At 40.4% G+C, this 15,764-nt stretch overlaps 1 protein-coding gene across 1 annotated transcript in view; it reads right to left on the bottom strand.

Annotated features, from left to right (window-relative positions):
• Window positions 1-15,764, bottom strand: part of LOC113581731 (zinc finger protein 385C-like) — a 47,065-nt gene that overhangs the window by 14,079 nt on the left and 17,222 nt on the right. Inside the window, exons 2-5 of the mRNA XM_035533234.1 lie at window positions 12,665-12,807; window positions 8,919-9,029; window positions 607-796; window positions 74-430 (exon numbers count right to left, since the gene is read on the bottom strand). Of these exons, the coding sequence (XP_035389127.1) occupies window positions 74-430; window positions 607-796; window positions 8,919-9,029; window positions 12,665-12,807 (801 nt within the window). The remainder of the gene's footprint in view (window positions 1-73; window positions 431-606; window positions 797-8,918; window positions 9,030-12,664; window positions 12,808-15,764) is intronic.

The following is a 15,764-nucleotide window of genomic DNA, read 5'->3' as shown; positions in this document are numbered from 1 at the left end:
CTTTGAAATGTATGATTCAGAGCTGCTCTTTTTGTAATTTTACATGGCAACATTACGAATGTTAACACCTTACCACTGTAATGAGCTTCCAGTTGTGAGATGGAGTTGACTGTGACTTTGCAGATAGCACAATGGAGGTTCTGCTTGCTGATCTTCTTCCCCCCTGCCTCCTCTTCCTTTGCTCCAGCACCTGACTGCTGCTCTCCTGGTGGATGTGGTGCCCACTCAGAGTCTATGCTACTTGACTCGGGGACAGAGGCCTTGCTGCTGAAGCTGCTGGAGCCTTGGGGCACACAGGAGAGCTGAGGGGAGGGTGGGGGAGCTGTGTCCAGCAAACAAGCCTCAGAGATGTGTGTGAATGTGACTGGGTCTCTCTCAGCATCAGCCTCCTCTGCATTCACATGGGCTGCCTGGGGGTCACAGAGGGGCACTGCAGAAGGATAGAGAGTTAGGGTCAGAGGAAGACACACACACTGATACATAGAAACACACACACACACACACACACACACACACACACACACACACACACACACACACACACACACACACACACACACACTGATACATAGAAACACACACACACACACACAGACATACACACACCTGTCCTCTCTGACGGACTGCTGTCTATCAGTGCTGGGGTGTGGCCTGTCTTGCCCTTTTCCTGCTGTCTGTGGGTGTGTCTGTCCCGGCCCATGTGGAAGCCCTGCTTCTTTTGCTTGTTCTTCACGTGGTCTGAGGCCTTCAGTCTGCGTGCATGCTTATGACCTCGATAATGAGCCTCTGCTTGGCTCTGTCCATATCAACACAACACCCCCCAAAAACAGAAGTGTTTCTGGTGTGACTGAACATGTACACACATTGCTCATCTCTAGATTTTGACTGAAACAGTGCTCAGTGTGTCAGTTCATCCAGATCTTATGGTTAAAAGATAATAAATAAGGGAGTGAGAATATGGGAGGGTGTTTAGGTGTTTAGTGAAATACATTGAAGTACACACACACAGTACTAGCAGACATATGAAACACTTGCACTTATATACTACTTACTATTTACTACTTACAGACATATGAAACACTTGCACTTATATACTACTTACCTGTGCCTGCACACACACAAACTAGATCAAGCAGGCAACTATTACAGAAGAAAAATGAGACCCAAGACACATGTACAGGAACACATGCACACACGTACATGGATGTGCATATGGATGTACATAATCACACTTCAGTAACAAATACAGCTGTGGTTGTAAATAAAGATAGAAACAGTTTAAAAGTAAAAATGTCACTGTTTCTCTAATTCTACTGCACTGGTTAAAATGATCAGTGATAGATAACAATTAAACCTTGAATACAGAACAGATGCCCCAGGTAAGTAGAGGTAGGTGTGACTGGTTAAATGCCTCCTTCTGTGAGGCGACGGTGTGAACGCCTGGTCAGAGACATTAATGTGTATCCCTGGATAAGAGGGTGGATTTTTAAGGGACATGAAATGTGTGAAGTGCTGTATTGAAGATAGATTACACTTTATTCCTCTGATAAAACTTTGGTCTGGTAAGGTTGAGTTGTCTTCAACCCTTTTCCAGAGACAAGATTCAGGACCCATCTGGCACCATGATGGGACACAAAAAATGGCACTGGGTGATGGCTAATCACTCTTGCTTAACCATCTGACCTTCCCTCCTCTTCTACCAGGACTGCTGAAATGTCATAAATTAAGTTGGAATGAAGGAACCCCAAATTCCATCAGACATTCATTTAGTAGGACAACTTTTCTGTGTGCATTCAAATTACAAAGTCACTTCTACATAAACATATTTCCCTAGACCCTAGACCAAGTGTGGGTTAGGGTTATGATTGACCCAAGATCAAGGGTGGATTAAGGTTAAGGTTAACCTTAGACCAGGTGTGCAATCGGGTTAGGGTAAACCCTACATCAGGTGTGGGTTACCGTTATGTATAGAGTTAACCCTAGACCAAGTGTGGGATAGGGTTAACGCTAAACCAGGTATGGGTTATGGTTAGGTCTCCATTGCTTTTTGTCATTTGCCTCAACAGCCTAGATTCATGTTTGCTGTCTTCTGTTATCCCTGTAAAATATGCAGAAGACCTTACAGTCACTGAGCCTCTGATTGGGTCTTTACCAGGCCTGACTCAGAAAGCCTTGGATTCTGTGGCTGAACAGAGACAGGTTTCACTGACAATGAATGGAGCAAAGACTATGGATATAGTAGGACTGCTAGGAGAGAGGACAACATTCCCTCTTCTCTGTCTCCAATACTTTCTGGGTAAAGTACTTTCTCAGTAGAGTATCCAATTTTAAACTGCTTGGAGTTCAGATATCATCTTATTTATCCTGGGATGCCCAAATCAATCATTTGCTTTCAAAGGACAAAACAAAAAATACATTATCTTAATGGTGCCCAAGGAGCAGGCCATGTGATGTTTTAAAACAAATATACCTGATCTTCATTCATCCAATCCTTGAGTATGCTAGCCCACATTGGTGTGGCCTAACAAAAAAACTACCAGAACCCTCAAAACATTCAAAAACACTGCTGTAGGATTATCAGCATTATCATTCCATCATCATCTCTTCCACTACTGAGACCAAGACCCTGTGCACCCTCACTAACACACTCACACAGTGATAGTTCATTTCCTCTGTATGGTGACACCCTCACTAATACTTACAATGAGAGTTCATCTCCTCTGTATGAAGACACCCTCAATAACACACTAAGGTCTTAGTTCAACCCTCTTTATGATGATGCTCTCAATAACATCCTCAGTGATAGGTCATCTCCTCTGTATGGTGAGACCATCACTATCACTCAGGGATAGTTCATTTCCTCTCTATTTTGTCCTGCATGTAGCCTCAGCATCTACTTACTCACTTCCCTGGCACTGGGGATGTGTAGTACCCATGAGCAGAACCAAACAGGGATATGTAGTACCCATGAGTAGATCCAAAAGACATGAAGATTCTTTTAGCTTTTTAAACAATTTACTTATTTTATGGTTTATTTACTTAATTCAGTGTTCCAGTTTATGATGTTAATATTTGACATATTTCAGGTTTCACTGTTCAAAAACTATTTTTTATGCTGGTTTACCCTGCGATGTCAAACTTTTATAAATAAATGTATAAAATGTAGACCAGATGTGGGTTAGGGCTAATGCTAGACCAGATGTGGTTGCTGCCCAAAGCCTTTGATACAGTCTGCCTTGCTGAGATGTTGGAAAGAATGTGTAAATACATGCATGTCCATGCACATATTAAACAAAAGGGAGGCACACACACTGGTTCCTTGGTTCCTCTCAAGGTTTCTTCCTTATGCTCTAGGGAGTTTTTCCTTGTTGCCTTTAGCTTGCTGACTGGGGGCTTGGACTCTGACATTTGTAAAACTGCTTTGTGACAACAACTGTTATAAAAAGTGCTATATAAATAAATTGGACTTGACTTGGTTCGATACTGACAGATACATACACACAAACAATGCTACACATACATAAGTGCAGAGACCCACACACTGAATGTATCACATACCAAATCACAACTGCCCAACATTCCAAATCACAACTGCCCAACCATCCAAATCACAACTGCCCAACCTCCCATATCACAACTGCCCAACCTCCCATATCACAACCGCCCAACCACCCATTTCCCAAAAGCCTGTATCACCACTGTCCACCCGTCCACATCACAACTGCCCAAACTCCCATATTACAACCATCCAAATCACAACCGTGCAACCTCCCATATCACAACCACCCAACCTCCCATACCACAACCACCCAACCTCCCATATCAAACCCCTCCCAACCAGCCCTATTACAATACGCCCATCCACCCACATCAGAACCGCCTATACCAACATTACAACTGCCCAACCTCCCACATCACAACCGCCCAACCTCCCATATCACAACCTGATCATTTACCTGAACACAAACAGAATATGGTTCATAATGAGCTCAGGGCTGTGCTTGTGGGGGTAATAGCAATTGTCCCCAAGCTTGACTGGGACTATTCAATTCTGTGTTGACTATTGAAAAGTCAACAGGGTGTTTAATTTTGATACCTATCTTATGCCACATATTGGGGACTGTTCACTTTTGATGCTGAATTTAACAAAGTAATGTTGGCAGATCTTCAGGAATCAAGCAACCTTTCCCCCTATGTTTGTGGGATATTGGCAGATTGTCTGGATTCATGCGTTCTTTTCCATTGTGTTTGGTGTAGACCAATGAGTCACGCTTCCAATCAGGCTTTTCAGAGTTGCTGTGATTACTGTGATTCATGAACAGCACATTCAGCATACTCAGGCCTATGCATCTACTACTTGGATGACATCACTGTTTACAGCAGTTGGGAGTCTCCCTCCCACTCTGCTCTGCATGGAAATGATCCTTTTTTTTTTTGAGTCTCGCATTCATATAAGAAGATTCACAGCAGAAAAATTACATAAAAATACAGAATGATAAATGTCACTAAATTCATTACCAGTGAAAAGAATTCTGTGTTCTAGCTAGCTTATTCTAACCTAACAGCAATGCTCTTAGAAGGCTGCACAGTAATTATGGCAACAAATAATAAATAATATATTTAAGAGCAGCAGAACAGTGGTCAAGTTTTCTGTCAATGATGCTGACCTGACTACCACTAGACTGTAGAATTTGAAACAGTGCTGAAAATGGGCAGCCTGTGTAAATATGATATAATTTTAAATGAGGTTCAATCTACCAACATGGACTTTATGATTGGCTTATTGGGGCCCCCTGGTCTAGAGTAATGACCACCTGTGACCCATGCAGGACCCGAAGGCTGTCCTGAAATTTGCATTGGATGGGTGGAGGAATGGTATCTGGGCCTCCACATGGGTCACAGAGAGGCACATCCCCAAATTGACAAAACTGCTAGTGATTGTGGCCTGTCTGAGGCCTAAAACCAAAAATGAGATGATGCAAAAATAGCCAGCCAGCCCTAGGAACTGTAAGTTTATGCCTAAATATTCGAATGTCATCAACCTACTGACTGTGACGATTGGCCACCCTCCTGGCATCCCTGTTTTATGATTTCTCTGTCATGTCTTTGTTTTTCTTTCACTTCCTTGTTCAGTTCCTTGGATTCATTTTCTCCGCCCCTTGTCAGTTGCTCAGTTCAGGTCCGAGTTTTAGTTCTCTCCGTTATGCTCACCTGCGTCTGATTAGCCTTGATTGTTTTGGTTATTTTAGCCCTGGCTTTTGTCTTCTAGTTTGCTGGTTATTTTGGTAGGTCAGGTTTGTTCATTGTGTCTCACTTATATTTGCTGGAGTGTTACCCTTGCCCTTTTCGGTTGCTCAGTGTGTGTTAATTTACCCTCAGTATCTCCCCTTTGCCTCTCTTTGTTTTGCCCTTTGTGTTTGATCTCACTTGTTGTTAAAGGCATTTGCGTTCTGCCTCTTGCCTCATTCCTACTGGAAATGTGACACTGACTGAACTCTATGAAAAAAGCATTTGCTGCTGGACGAGAGAGAGACAATGCTATGCCACCTTTTTGGTTGACTCTACAGAAATAAAGTGAGCTATGCGTTCTAACCCTGCCTCCTGCAATCTGTGTCCCTGCCTGAACAAGTATGTTTTGTACAGTTCCAGTGACCACATCAAGCTTGTGAAAAGGACATTTTGAAAATGGTGTCTGAAATGAAAGAAGGTGCAAATAATTATTAATAAGCCTTTTTTTATTATGATTCTAAGATATTAATAAGGAAAAGGATTTACAGGAATTAAACAATTATACTTAAGGAATTGCACCTAAATAAATTAATAAATGCGTTGGTATTGGAATTTGATCCTAATTGAAATTGTAATTGAAGCCCTTCCCAAAAACACTACAGCTCCTAACCCCCCCCCTTCCAAAAAACCCCAACAAAGATCTGTATAGATACCCCTCAACTTCCATCTTAAAATAGTTTGTAGGCATATATCCAGCAAAAATAACCCATATCATAAGTGATCAAACTAATTTGAAACTAATTCAAATGCATGTCTAGTCACTGGACTAGACAATCAATCCTTACTTAATACTCTCTCTATTCTGTGCTTTTCTCCCCTGACTGTTCACATTTTGTTACATTATTATAAAAGTGAAAAGATTTTAGAATGACAATCTACTTGGATTCTCTCACATGCAAGCCTTGGGCCAGGCAGGGAAGTTCTATTTATACACACATAACGTGTCATTAGCCATTTGATTGTCTATATGTTTGGTGAGAAATAATATACACTGTAACACTGATTATAATCAATATATATGGTTATGTTTGTTTTTTATCTATATTTTCCTTATAACCACTGTAGATAGCTCTCCATGGCACTTGTCAAAACCTCCCTCCATATCATCACCATTTTGGTATAATCATGATAAGTGAAAAGATTTTAAAATTTAATTGAATGAGGACTACATGCAATATTATTGCAATTCTAAAGAATTGTCTAGAAAATTGACAAATTTTTTTAAGTTTCAATGCCTGTGTCACGGAACACTCCCGTAGCTCGCGGCCAAACTGGAGGAGGAGGAGGAAGACACAGCCCGCTCCAGCTAAACCCCTTGGAATTTGTGTGTGGGGTGGGGTGGAATAGTGCTACAAAGCCTGTACCACGGGGAGCCAATTGGCTCCACTGGAACCACTGTGTGGGTGGTCTGGTGGGGTCGGCTAGGTCTCTGGCTAGTGTTTCTGTTGCCTGTATTCTTTAGCTTCCAGGTACAGGCCATGAGTACTGGACAGGTCCACCCAAAGCCCAGGAAGATGACTGCCTAAATGGCTTCACCTCCAGGATGGGCTCTCCCTGGGTGACTGACGACATGTGGGCCGTAGTCCCTTACAGCACGTCCGGACCCAGGGCGGACATACCCTTCTGCTTGCCCTGTAGGGCCAAGGACACGCCTTCGGTGCCTGCCCTTCCAGCAGGTGCTGCATCAGTGTGCTTTTTGTGTTTGTCTGCAGGCGCACCTACTCCTTGTTGTGTGCACACAGTATGTTGTGTGTCTTGGCTGGGTCCTGCCGGGGCTGACGTGGATGGTCACCGCACCTTGTGTATTTGGCGGCCTGGGGTTCGCTGGCCCAGAGATGGGTCGGGAGCTTCGGCCCTTGGGGGAAGTTAATGTCGTGGAATGCTGCCCTTCCTACTGATCATGTGGTACAGCCTGCCACGTGAAGTGGGAGCTCACTAAATGTCTTGTTTGTAACCACTCCCCTATCAGCACACACCTGCACCTGGGTTATCGTCATTTGTATGTGTATTTAAACCCTTGTATGTGAGTAGCAGCTTGTCGGTCTTTAAGTCTAGTTGTAATCGTAGTCGTCTCCATGTTAGACATTGCTAATATTCACCCTGCTTGTTTTATGTGAGTACCATTGTGTTTAGTCGTTCATGTTTTGTTTAATAAATGTCTGGCTCCATCGAGAGAGATCTGTGCATCCTGCGGCACTCAGGCCATCACAGCCTGCATCAGTGACATAGACTAATGGTTAAAATAAAGCATAAAGGCACAGTGGCATGTTTCTGTGGGATTTTGGTTTGGCATTTGGCGTTCATCCAAATTACAAAAATTATCAAGATGCCACTTGCTGGACTGGAGTATGTAGACTCCATGGTAACCATGGAAACAGACATAACTAACAGGTTCATTTAGCAAACTAAAACAATCTCAGTTACAAGGAACATATTGAGTTGTGATTCTCTCACAAAGTTAGTAAATATTTTTGTGTCATAAAACATGAAGAAATGCATGAGATGTTTTAAATATCATAGGTCATTCCAATGCAAAGATGTTATTACTTCCACTAAGCAATTTACATTATAGGTGTCCTTTAGCAAACCAAAATTTGCTTCCCTTCACTTCCCAGCTGTGACCTGGCACTGGAGTGAAGCAGTTGACAGATGTTTATGAAAAGAAACAAGTTTATTAAAACAAAGGAAGCACAGGCTCAGCAAAATGACAGCCAAGGGGGCAAGCTTAGACGCAAGTACTCAGAATGGTGCAGCACAGTCTCCTGTGGAGGCAACCATGAAGCAAGAATGGATAGGACATGCAGGAATAAATAGCCAACCGAAAACGAGTAACAGGTGCACACAATAAACTAATTAGTGGGTGACTATGATAATGGGAGTGATGGGGCTGGTGGTTGGTGAATGCAGAGTGGTGATTAGTATGTGCAGGTGTGTGGTTGGCTGGATGTTTATTCCCATTAAGTCCAAAAGGAGTTAACAAAAAAGGACATTTCTCTAGCCATTGTATATATTAGGTTTGTTAGTTTAGCAAATGAAAAACAATATTCAACAATTAAATTATCTTAAATTATCAGAGGACATGAGAGCAGACAGTGCTCTTTAGCCATGTTACTGTCGCATAACATGGGGAAAATCACTGATCCAGGGATTTGCATGTTAATTCCCCATAAAGGGAAAATCATGATACTGTCACATAATATAACAAAGATATATGACTGACATGACTTTCCCATTTATGTGAACACATCATATATAGGAGTGAGACAGGATGACAAAAAAATATGACATTGCTATAGAAGCAAAGGAGATAGTAAATCATAAAGACTTAAATAGAGAAAGACAAAGAGAAGAGAACAATGTAAAGTGTGCTAGATTTTTTGCTGATAACAGTAGGAAATATGTATCTTCATAAGATCATAAGACCTAATCACAAGTTTTACTTTAAACTTTACTTTAAAAAAAATGATTTGAGTATAGAGTAGAGGCTAATGACTACAACCACTTCAACAATCTTTAAGAAAGGAAAGACAGGAGATAGGTAGTGAAAGAGAAAAAGAAAGAAAGAAAGAAAGAAAGAAAGAAAGAGTTGGAAAGAGGTAGAGAGAGGGGAGTGGGGTGGCATTTCTCACTGTTGAATTAAACCGCAGGTGGCAGATGTTGCAAGAGATGATCTGCTTCTTCTTCACTATCTGTGGCAGCCCAAATGTGTGGTTAATGACAGCCTTCTGAATGGGGTCCGTCTACAGACACAAACATAAATGTGTGGTTAATGACAGCCTTCTGAATGGGGTCTGTCTACAGAGACAAACAAACGTGTGGTTATTGACAGCCTTCTGAAAGGGGTCCATCTACAGACACAAACATATGTGTGGTTAATGACAGCCTTCTGAATGGGGTCTGTCTACAGAGACAAACAAACGTGTGGTTATTGATAGCCTTCTGAAAGGGGTCCATCTACAGACACAACACAAAGATAAAACACACATGGATTTATTTTCTTTTTCACAGCCTTTTAAAAGCATAAAAACCTTTGTTGTCTCACAATACAGCATGTAAATGGCCTCTGCTAATGATAATGCTAACCTCATTAATCAATGATCGCTGCTAATGCTAACCTAACATTAATACTTCCCATCAAAACTAAATGATCACTGCTAATGCAAACCACATTAATATTCGACTCCAAATGCATAAATTACCTCTGTTAATGCAAAACACAGTAATGCTCCCCATCAAACACATTTCTAATGTTCTAAAGCACATGCAATATGTAGTGCCTTACAAAGACAAACCACTACAGGGAGTTATGCTAAAGGACGGTGCAATTACATTGCTTTAGGTATAAACATTTACTTATTCTGTCTAATGGATAAGTATAGAAAAAGAACAAAGGTCCTTTTTGTGTAACACCCTCTCGCCAGCATCCTATTCACCATGTAGTGCTTTGTTTCTGGTTTTGTTATTCCACATACTGAGTGATTTTGCTTCTATGCCACATGTCCCTAACCCTGACCCTCACCCGAACTAACCCTGACCCTAACTAACCCTAATGCTGACACTAATCCCAACTAACCCTAATACTGATCCTGGCCCAATACCTAGTTTCACCCTCATTACTTCCCTTATAAAGCTCATTCCTTTCCAACCACCGATGTCATTGATTTTGTCTGTATTGTTTAGTGTTGGTACTGTATCTGTTACCATTCATGTTTGCTTTTCTGCACTTACAGTGCATTGTTTACTTTAATTTACTTTAAAAACCTCACAAAGAAGACAATTTATGCTTGCATCGTGCCTCACACTTATCATACTTTGAAAGCAATGCTGTCAGTGTTCATTGGCAATAGTCTTAAATTATGTAAACACTTAGGTGCTACCACATATATGCTGCAGGAGAAGAACATACTCTATTCAAAACAAATGTTGTTTCAGTCACATCATTATAGCTAATGTAAATACCATTAAAATAAGTAATGTTACTGCTGGTGTCATAACTACTGGCATTATTGGAAGTATAAATGTTAGTATTAAATCTAGTGTAAGTACTGGTATCATAACTAGATTAAATGCTGATATCAACTACTAAATGCTGGTTTTCTAGGTATTGTAATAGTCGTACAAAAACTAGTGTAAATGCTGGTATTATTGGTAGTATAAATTCTTATTATCACCTGGACTTTACTAAAATTTCGTAGGTATAAAATTTGCACAAATATTAGGCCATTCCTTTTAGACCAACAGTGCACATAAATTTAAAGCTAAGATTTCTCACTGCTAGACTAGAACCCACTTGCATTTAAAGTATAGTAAATGAACATACTGAACATTGAACCTCAGATGGGAAACTACCAAGACTGATTGTGGCAGTCAGGAAGGGGATATCTGCAAAGCTGACAAACAGCCCCGAGGACTTATATGGTGATTAGAAATCAGAGGTATCTGTACATGGTTTATGTCTATTTATGTGTCTATCTATTTTTTCCCCAAAAGGACCTGAAAACAGAGAATATGGGACTTTAACACAGAGTCTACTGCTAAATGCAGTTCTCATCACTGACAAGTGAAACAAGCAAAGTAAACCTCAACTGGGGCAGTTTCTTTGACTGTATTTTGTTTGTATAATATATAGAGCTCTGCATTTTACCTTCACATTCCACCTCTGAAACCAGTGTCACGCCCATTAAGGCCTGTGACAGGGCCATGCCCATTAAGGCCAGTGAGAGGGCCATGCCCTTGTGAAGGTATGACCATTAAGGCCATTTTATGTATTTGCAATTTTTAACTCACTACTATTCCCATAAAGCAAAATTTATTTAAATAGGGCTTTTTCTAACATCCATTGTCACAAAGCAGTTTTATAGAGTGAGCAAGCCAAAGGTGGACAGGGGAAAAAACCCTAAAAGCAAAAGAAACTCAAAGAGGATTGGGATGGGGTCCCATCCACACACAAAAGGAACTAAATAAACAATAAATAACAAAATAAGCAATGAGAATATGTAAGCAATAGAAGTCTATTCTGGGATCCTAAAAGTCCTAGTCTGGATTTGATGAGTCATTTGAAAACAAAAACGACTAAAAAAAATCTGGTGCAAGAACAATAAAATTATAAAATCCACTGACACATGCATATTTTATGTGTTCATTTCATACACACTTATTTATACTACAGGTTATACAAGTTGATTTTACTACTACACAACCTTTTTTATTCATTCCACTTTATCCTGCGCCACTCTCTCTCTCACCACCTGGTGTCATAACAAATCCTGCCTTTAATCCCCAGCTCTTGTGTTTGTTGAACTCAAGTACCTCTACATATGGTAAAAGTCTAGACACTTTATACCTGAAAGACTGCTGGTTTGGAATCCGCTACAATCTTTGAATAGTTATAATTGAGAGGCTGTTGGTCTGGTATTAGTTACTGTTCTTGAATGATTATAGCTGAGAGACTGCTGGTCTGGGATCAGTTGCTGCCTTTGAATGTTTAGGGCTTTGGCCCTAGAGCGGAAGGTTCACCCCATTATTTTACTAGTGGAGGACAACAGTAGTTGTAGGGGTTTTGGTAGTGGTAGGATTAGAGGTCTGGTAGTTGTAAAGTTTCTAATCTGACAAATACCTTCAGATGTCCAGCAGTTTATGCTAACAGACTAAGAAGGGAAGGGACACCAGTTCATACCCATCTATTCTGAAAGAATTTAGATTGACAATGTGCTTACATGATTAGGATACTAATACAGGTATAAGTACACTTGTCCTAAGTCCTTGTCTTGATCATCTCATTCTTGAGGGACATTTTGGGAATGGCTAAACATAGTTTTCTTAGTTGAAATTGTACATTAAACAAAACAAGTCAACGGGGTCCCTGACTAACCCTAACCCTCTCTGGACACCTGCTACCTCATATCACCTTCTCTTATTCATGTATTCCCAAATTAAATGACCACTCCTTTAAAAAAAAAATACTTCGAATATTTCCATCAAAGTAATCTATTAGAATAATTTTTAGAATATGACCTGGTAAGGTAAGGTATGGCAAGTTAGTTTAGAGTATAATGTAGAGTTGAGTATATGGCAGGGTATATAATAGAGTAGAGCAGAGTGGAGTAGGATATGGTACATGGTAACTAAACAGACACTGACCGTGTGGAAGTTGGGATATGGTACATGGTAACTAAACAGACACCGACCATGTGGAAGTTGGGATATGGTGCATGGTAACTAAACAGACACTGACCGTGTGGAAGTTGGGATATGGTACAAGGTAACTAAACAGACACTGACCGTGTGGAAGTTGGGATATGGTACATGGTAACTAAGCAGACACTGACCGTGTGGAAGTTGGGATATGGTACATGGTAACTAAGCAGACACTGACCGTGTGGAAGTTGGGAAAGAGACTAAAAGGGGCAGAGCCATTAACTCGCAGAGGCAGGAAGTGCTTCAGGTCCAGTGGAGACTGCAGTTGTCTACCAGGAAGTGATAATGACGTCAGTAAAGGGCTGCCCTGTATGGGACTTCCTGTAAACAAAGGAAATGGGAAATAGAGAAGCATTAATCAACTGAATTATGAGAATAGTTTATATTTTATTTCATAATTGACAAATTTATTTTACAAAAATTTGAGTTAATTTACTAGCTCATCTTAGTATTAACCTTAATATATAGTAGGCTGTTAGAAGAAGACTGTGATCATAGTTTGGCATCCTGAAACAATCAACATTCAGCTGCAAAAGACAGTGAATTATGCTTATGGAACCACTGAAAATGTGGTAATGCCTGAACTAGGGTTAAGGTTGGTAGGGTTAAGTTTGGGTTACGGCCACATAAATAACAGAAAATGGCATATGCCCCCCCCAAAAAATCATATTTATAAAACCTTGAGTGTGTATGCCGTTTTCTCACAATCTTATTGACAATGTGTGCAGACGAATGAGCACCCTGTTACTGCCCACAAATATCCAAAGCTGCTCACATAGCCAGGGATAATTGTTGGTAAGAAAATCTTTGTGGTCTCTAAAAACACATTCGCACATTATTTGGTTGTTGTGGTCTTCTAATAATGCCATTGTGATATAGACAATGTAAATTTCTTTCTAGACTTTTCATAAATCGATCAATGCATCCAATTGTTTTACAGCTGTTTACAGTCTGTAAATATCCAAAACTATCAACCCATAACAAGTTACAGTTAATCCCCTGTCTGAATGAAACTATCTGAAAGCTGAAAATAGCAATTTGATATAAATTGGATCCTCGTACTACTGATTGAGAAGCACTTAGCTTGCACAGCTGATGAAGGACCACTGTCCAAAACATCTTTTTCTCTACTTTATCCTGGGGCAGTGTCAGTTCCTTTTCTCTATAAATGTTTTGTAAGGTTCCATGCTTCCCTAAATACTTCTATAAATATACACCTGATTTCCAGCCAAGTATTTCTTTATAAATCCAAGTTTCTGCGTAAGAGGCTGCATGCCCCCAATCAGACCTCTTTTTGTGCCTACACACCATTTATAAAATGAGGTTAGAGACATACCCATCTTACAAGTGAGCACTTAAAGATCAAGTTCCGATATGGCCTCTGACATCTGTATGGCAGTGAAAATGGTCATCTGCAAACTGAGTCATGGACCAGGTGATGGAGTGATGGAGACAGTGATGGAAAGTGTTATGGAGTGATGAAATGATGGAGATTGTGAAGGAATAATGGAGAGAGTGATGGAGAAAGTGATGGAGGGAGCACTGGAGCGATGAAGAGTTTGGAGTTGAGTTTCCCAGACAAACACATCAAAAGCAGATTGTATGGAAGTAACAAGGAATAGAACTATACTTTTTGCAATTTGTAAGAGAGATTTTACAACACTTTTCTGGCATAGTCACTGTAAAGGCTATAACTTTTAGCTTATGTTTCTTCTCTTAGGTTCACCTTTTCTTAACTGCATCATTAAAGGATAGGTTTGCTATTCGACAATCCATACATTGATAAAATGGTGATTTCACCTTATTTACTGCTGTGTGAATCACAGCCTCTCTGATAACCTATAGTGTTGAGAGATATGTTCCTCATCTACAGCTAAACTCTAGGCCTAAGTAGTCTGTCCAATGTAGTGTTTAACCTTTAAAAAAGAAAATTCAACATTTGCAAAATGGCAAACAGAATAGCAATACTGCATATTTTTGATTTGGGGATATTTCTGGATTCTGTGTTCAGGTATTTTGATTTCTATTTGGAGGTATTTCTTGATTCTGGACGGCATGGCCCCCCTCTCCTAGACTCCTCCCTGTGTGTCCATCATCACGCCACACCTGTTTGTAATTATATTCGTTATTAGCACAGGTATTTAAACCCCTATTGTTCTATTGTCGGTGTTTGACCCCATGTACATTACACGTAACACATCATGCAACTGATTTCTCATTGCTATGTTGTTGCAGTTTAATGTTTTGTTCACTCATCATGTTTTTGGTTGTAAATAAACACTTCTTTGTTATGGAGACTTACCTCAGCATCCCACTCCCTCATCACTTCTTGTTACAGCTTGTACCTTCTCCAGTAGACAAAATCATTTACTATTTTATTAATAATGTTGATTTTTGTGGTACAAAATGAAATGGGAAAGGATTTTTTAGGAAATGGGTACAAAGATGTTCTTTTGTAACGTGGGAGAGATGGAGAGCGAACACACTTGTGAAGTGCTGGTGCATTGGATGTTATGTGAAACTGAACTAACTAGGGAACCCATAATATAAGCGACCAATGGGATAGAATAACTACATGTGTTTAACAGACAGACTAACAATACCGACTAGAACAAAAAATAAACAGTCAAACATAAGAGGAACAGGCTAACAGAACAATAACAGGCTAATAGGGTTAGGGCAAGACTAAGTTAGACAAAATAACATTAAAGCACACAGAAAATATTACAGACAAGGGAACAGCAGAGAACTAAACAAGTTATGCAACAATAGACAGCAAAGGTAACTAAACGGAGTGCAAGGAGAAAAATGAGATGCAAGATTAAACAGGAATATACAAAATACATATGAACGAGGAGCAAGAACAAATGAAATCTAATGAGACAAACATATGAGCGTGGACGAACGAGATGTTACCAGAAACAATGAGAGACAATGAATGACAAAGAATGACCGACAAACAAGAGAGACACAGGAATGGGGTTTACATAGGAATGCAATTAGGGACATTAGAACAGCTGGACACAAAGGGGAGGAGACATGGAACCATGGAGACTGGCGAAAACCCGGAAGTGACTCGGTTGCTAGCTAAACAGGGAATGCTCAGGTCTGCCAATGTGACAGTACACCCCCCCTTAACACGCGACTCCTGAAGTGCAAAACTAACCAAAGAGGAGGGGCCAGAAAAAAAACTAGAAGCCATAAAATGAGGGACAAACGAAGGACCAACACTAGCAGTAGACATAGGGGCAGAGACAAAGCGAGAGGCAGACACAGGA

This window comes from Electrophorus electricus, chromosome 14, assembly GCF_013358815.1.
Source record: "Electrophorus electricus isolate fEleEle1 chromosome 14, fEleEle1.pri, whole genome shotgun sequence".
NCBI lineage: Eukaryota > Metazoa > Chordata > Actinopteri > Gymnotiformes > Gymnotidae > Electrophorus > Electrophorus electricus.
This window is presented reverse-complemented; position numbering and strand designations above follow the sequence as displayed.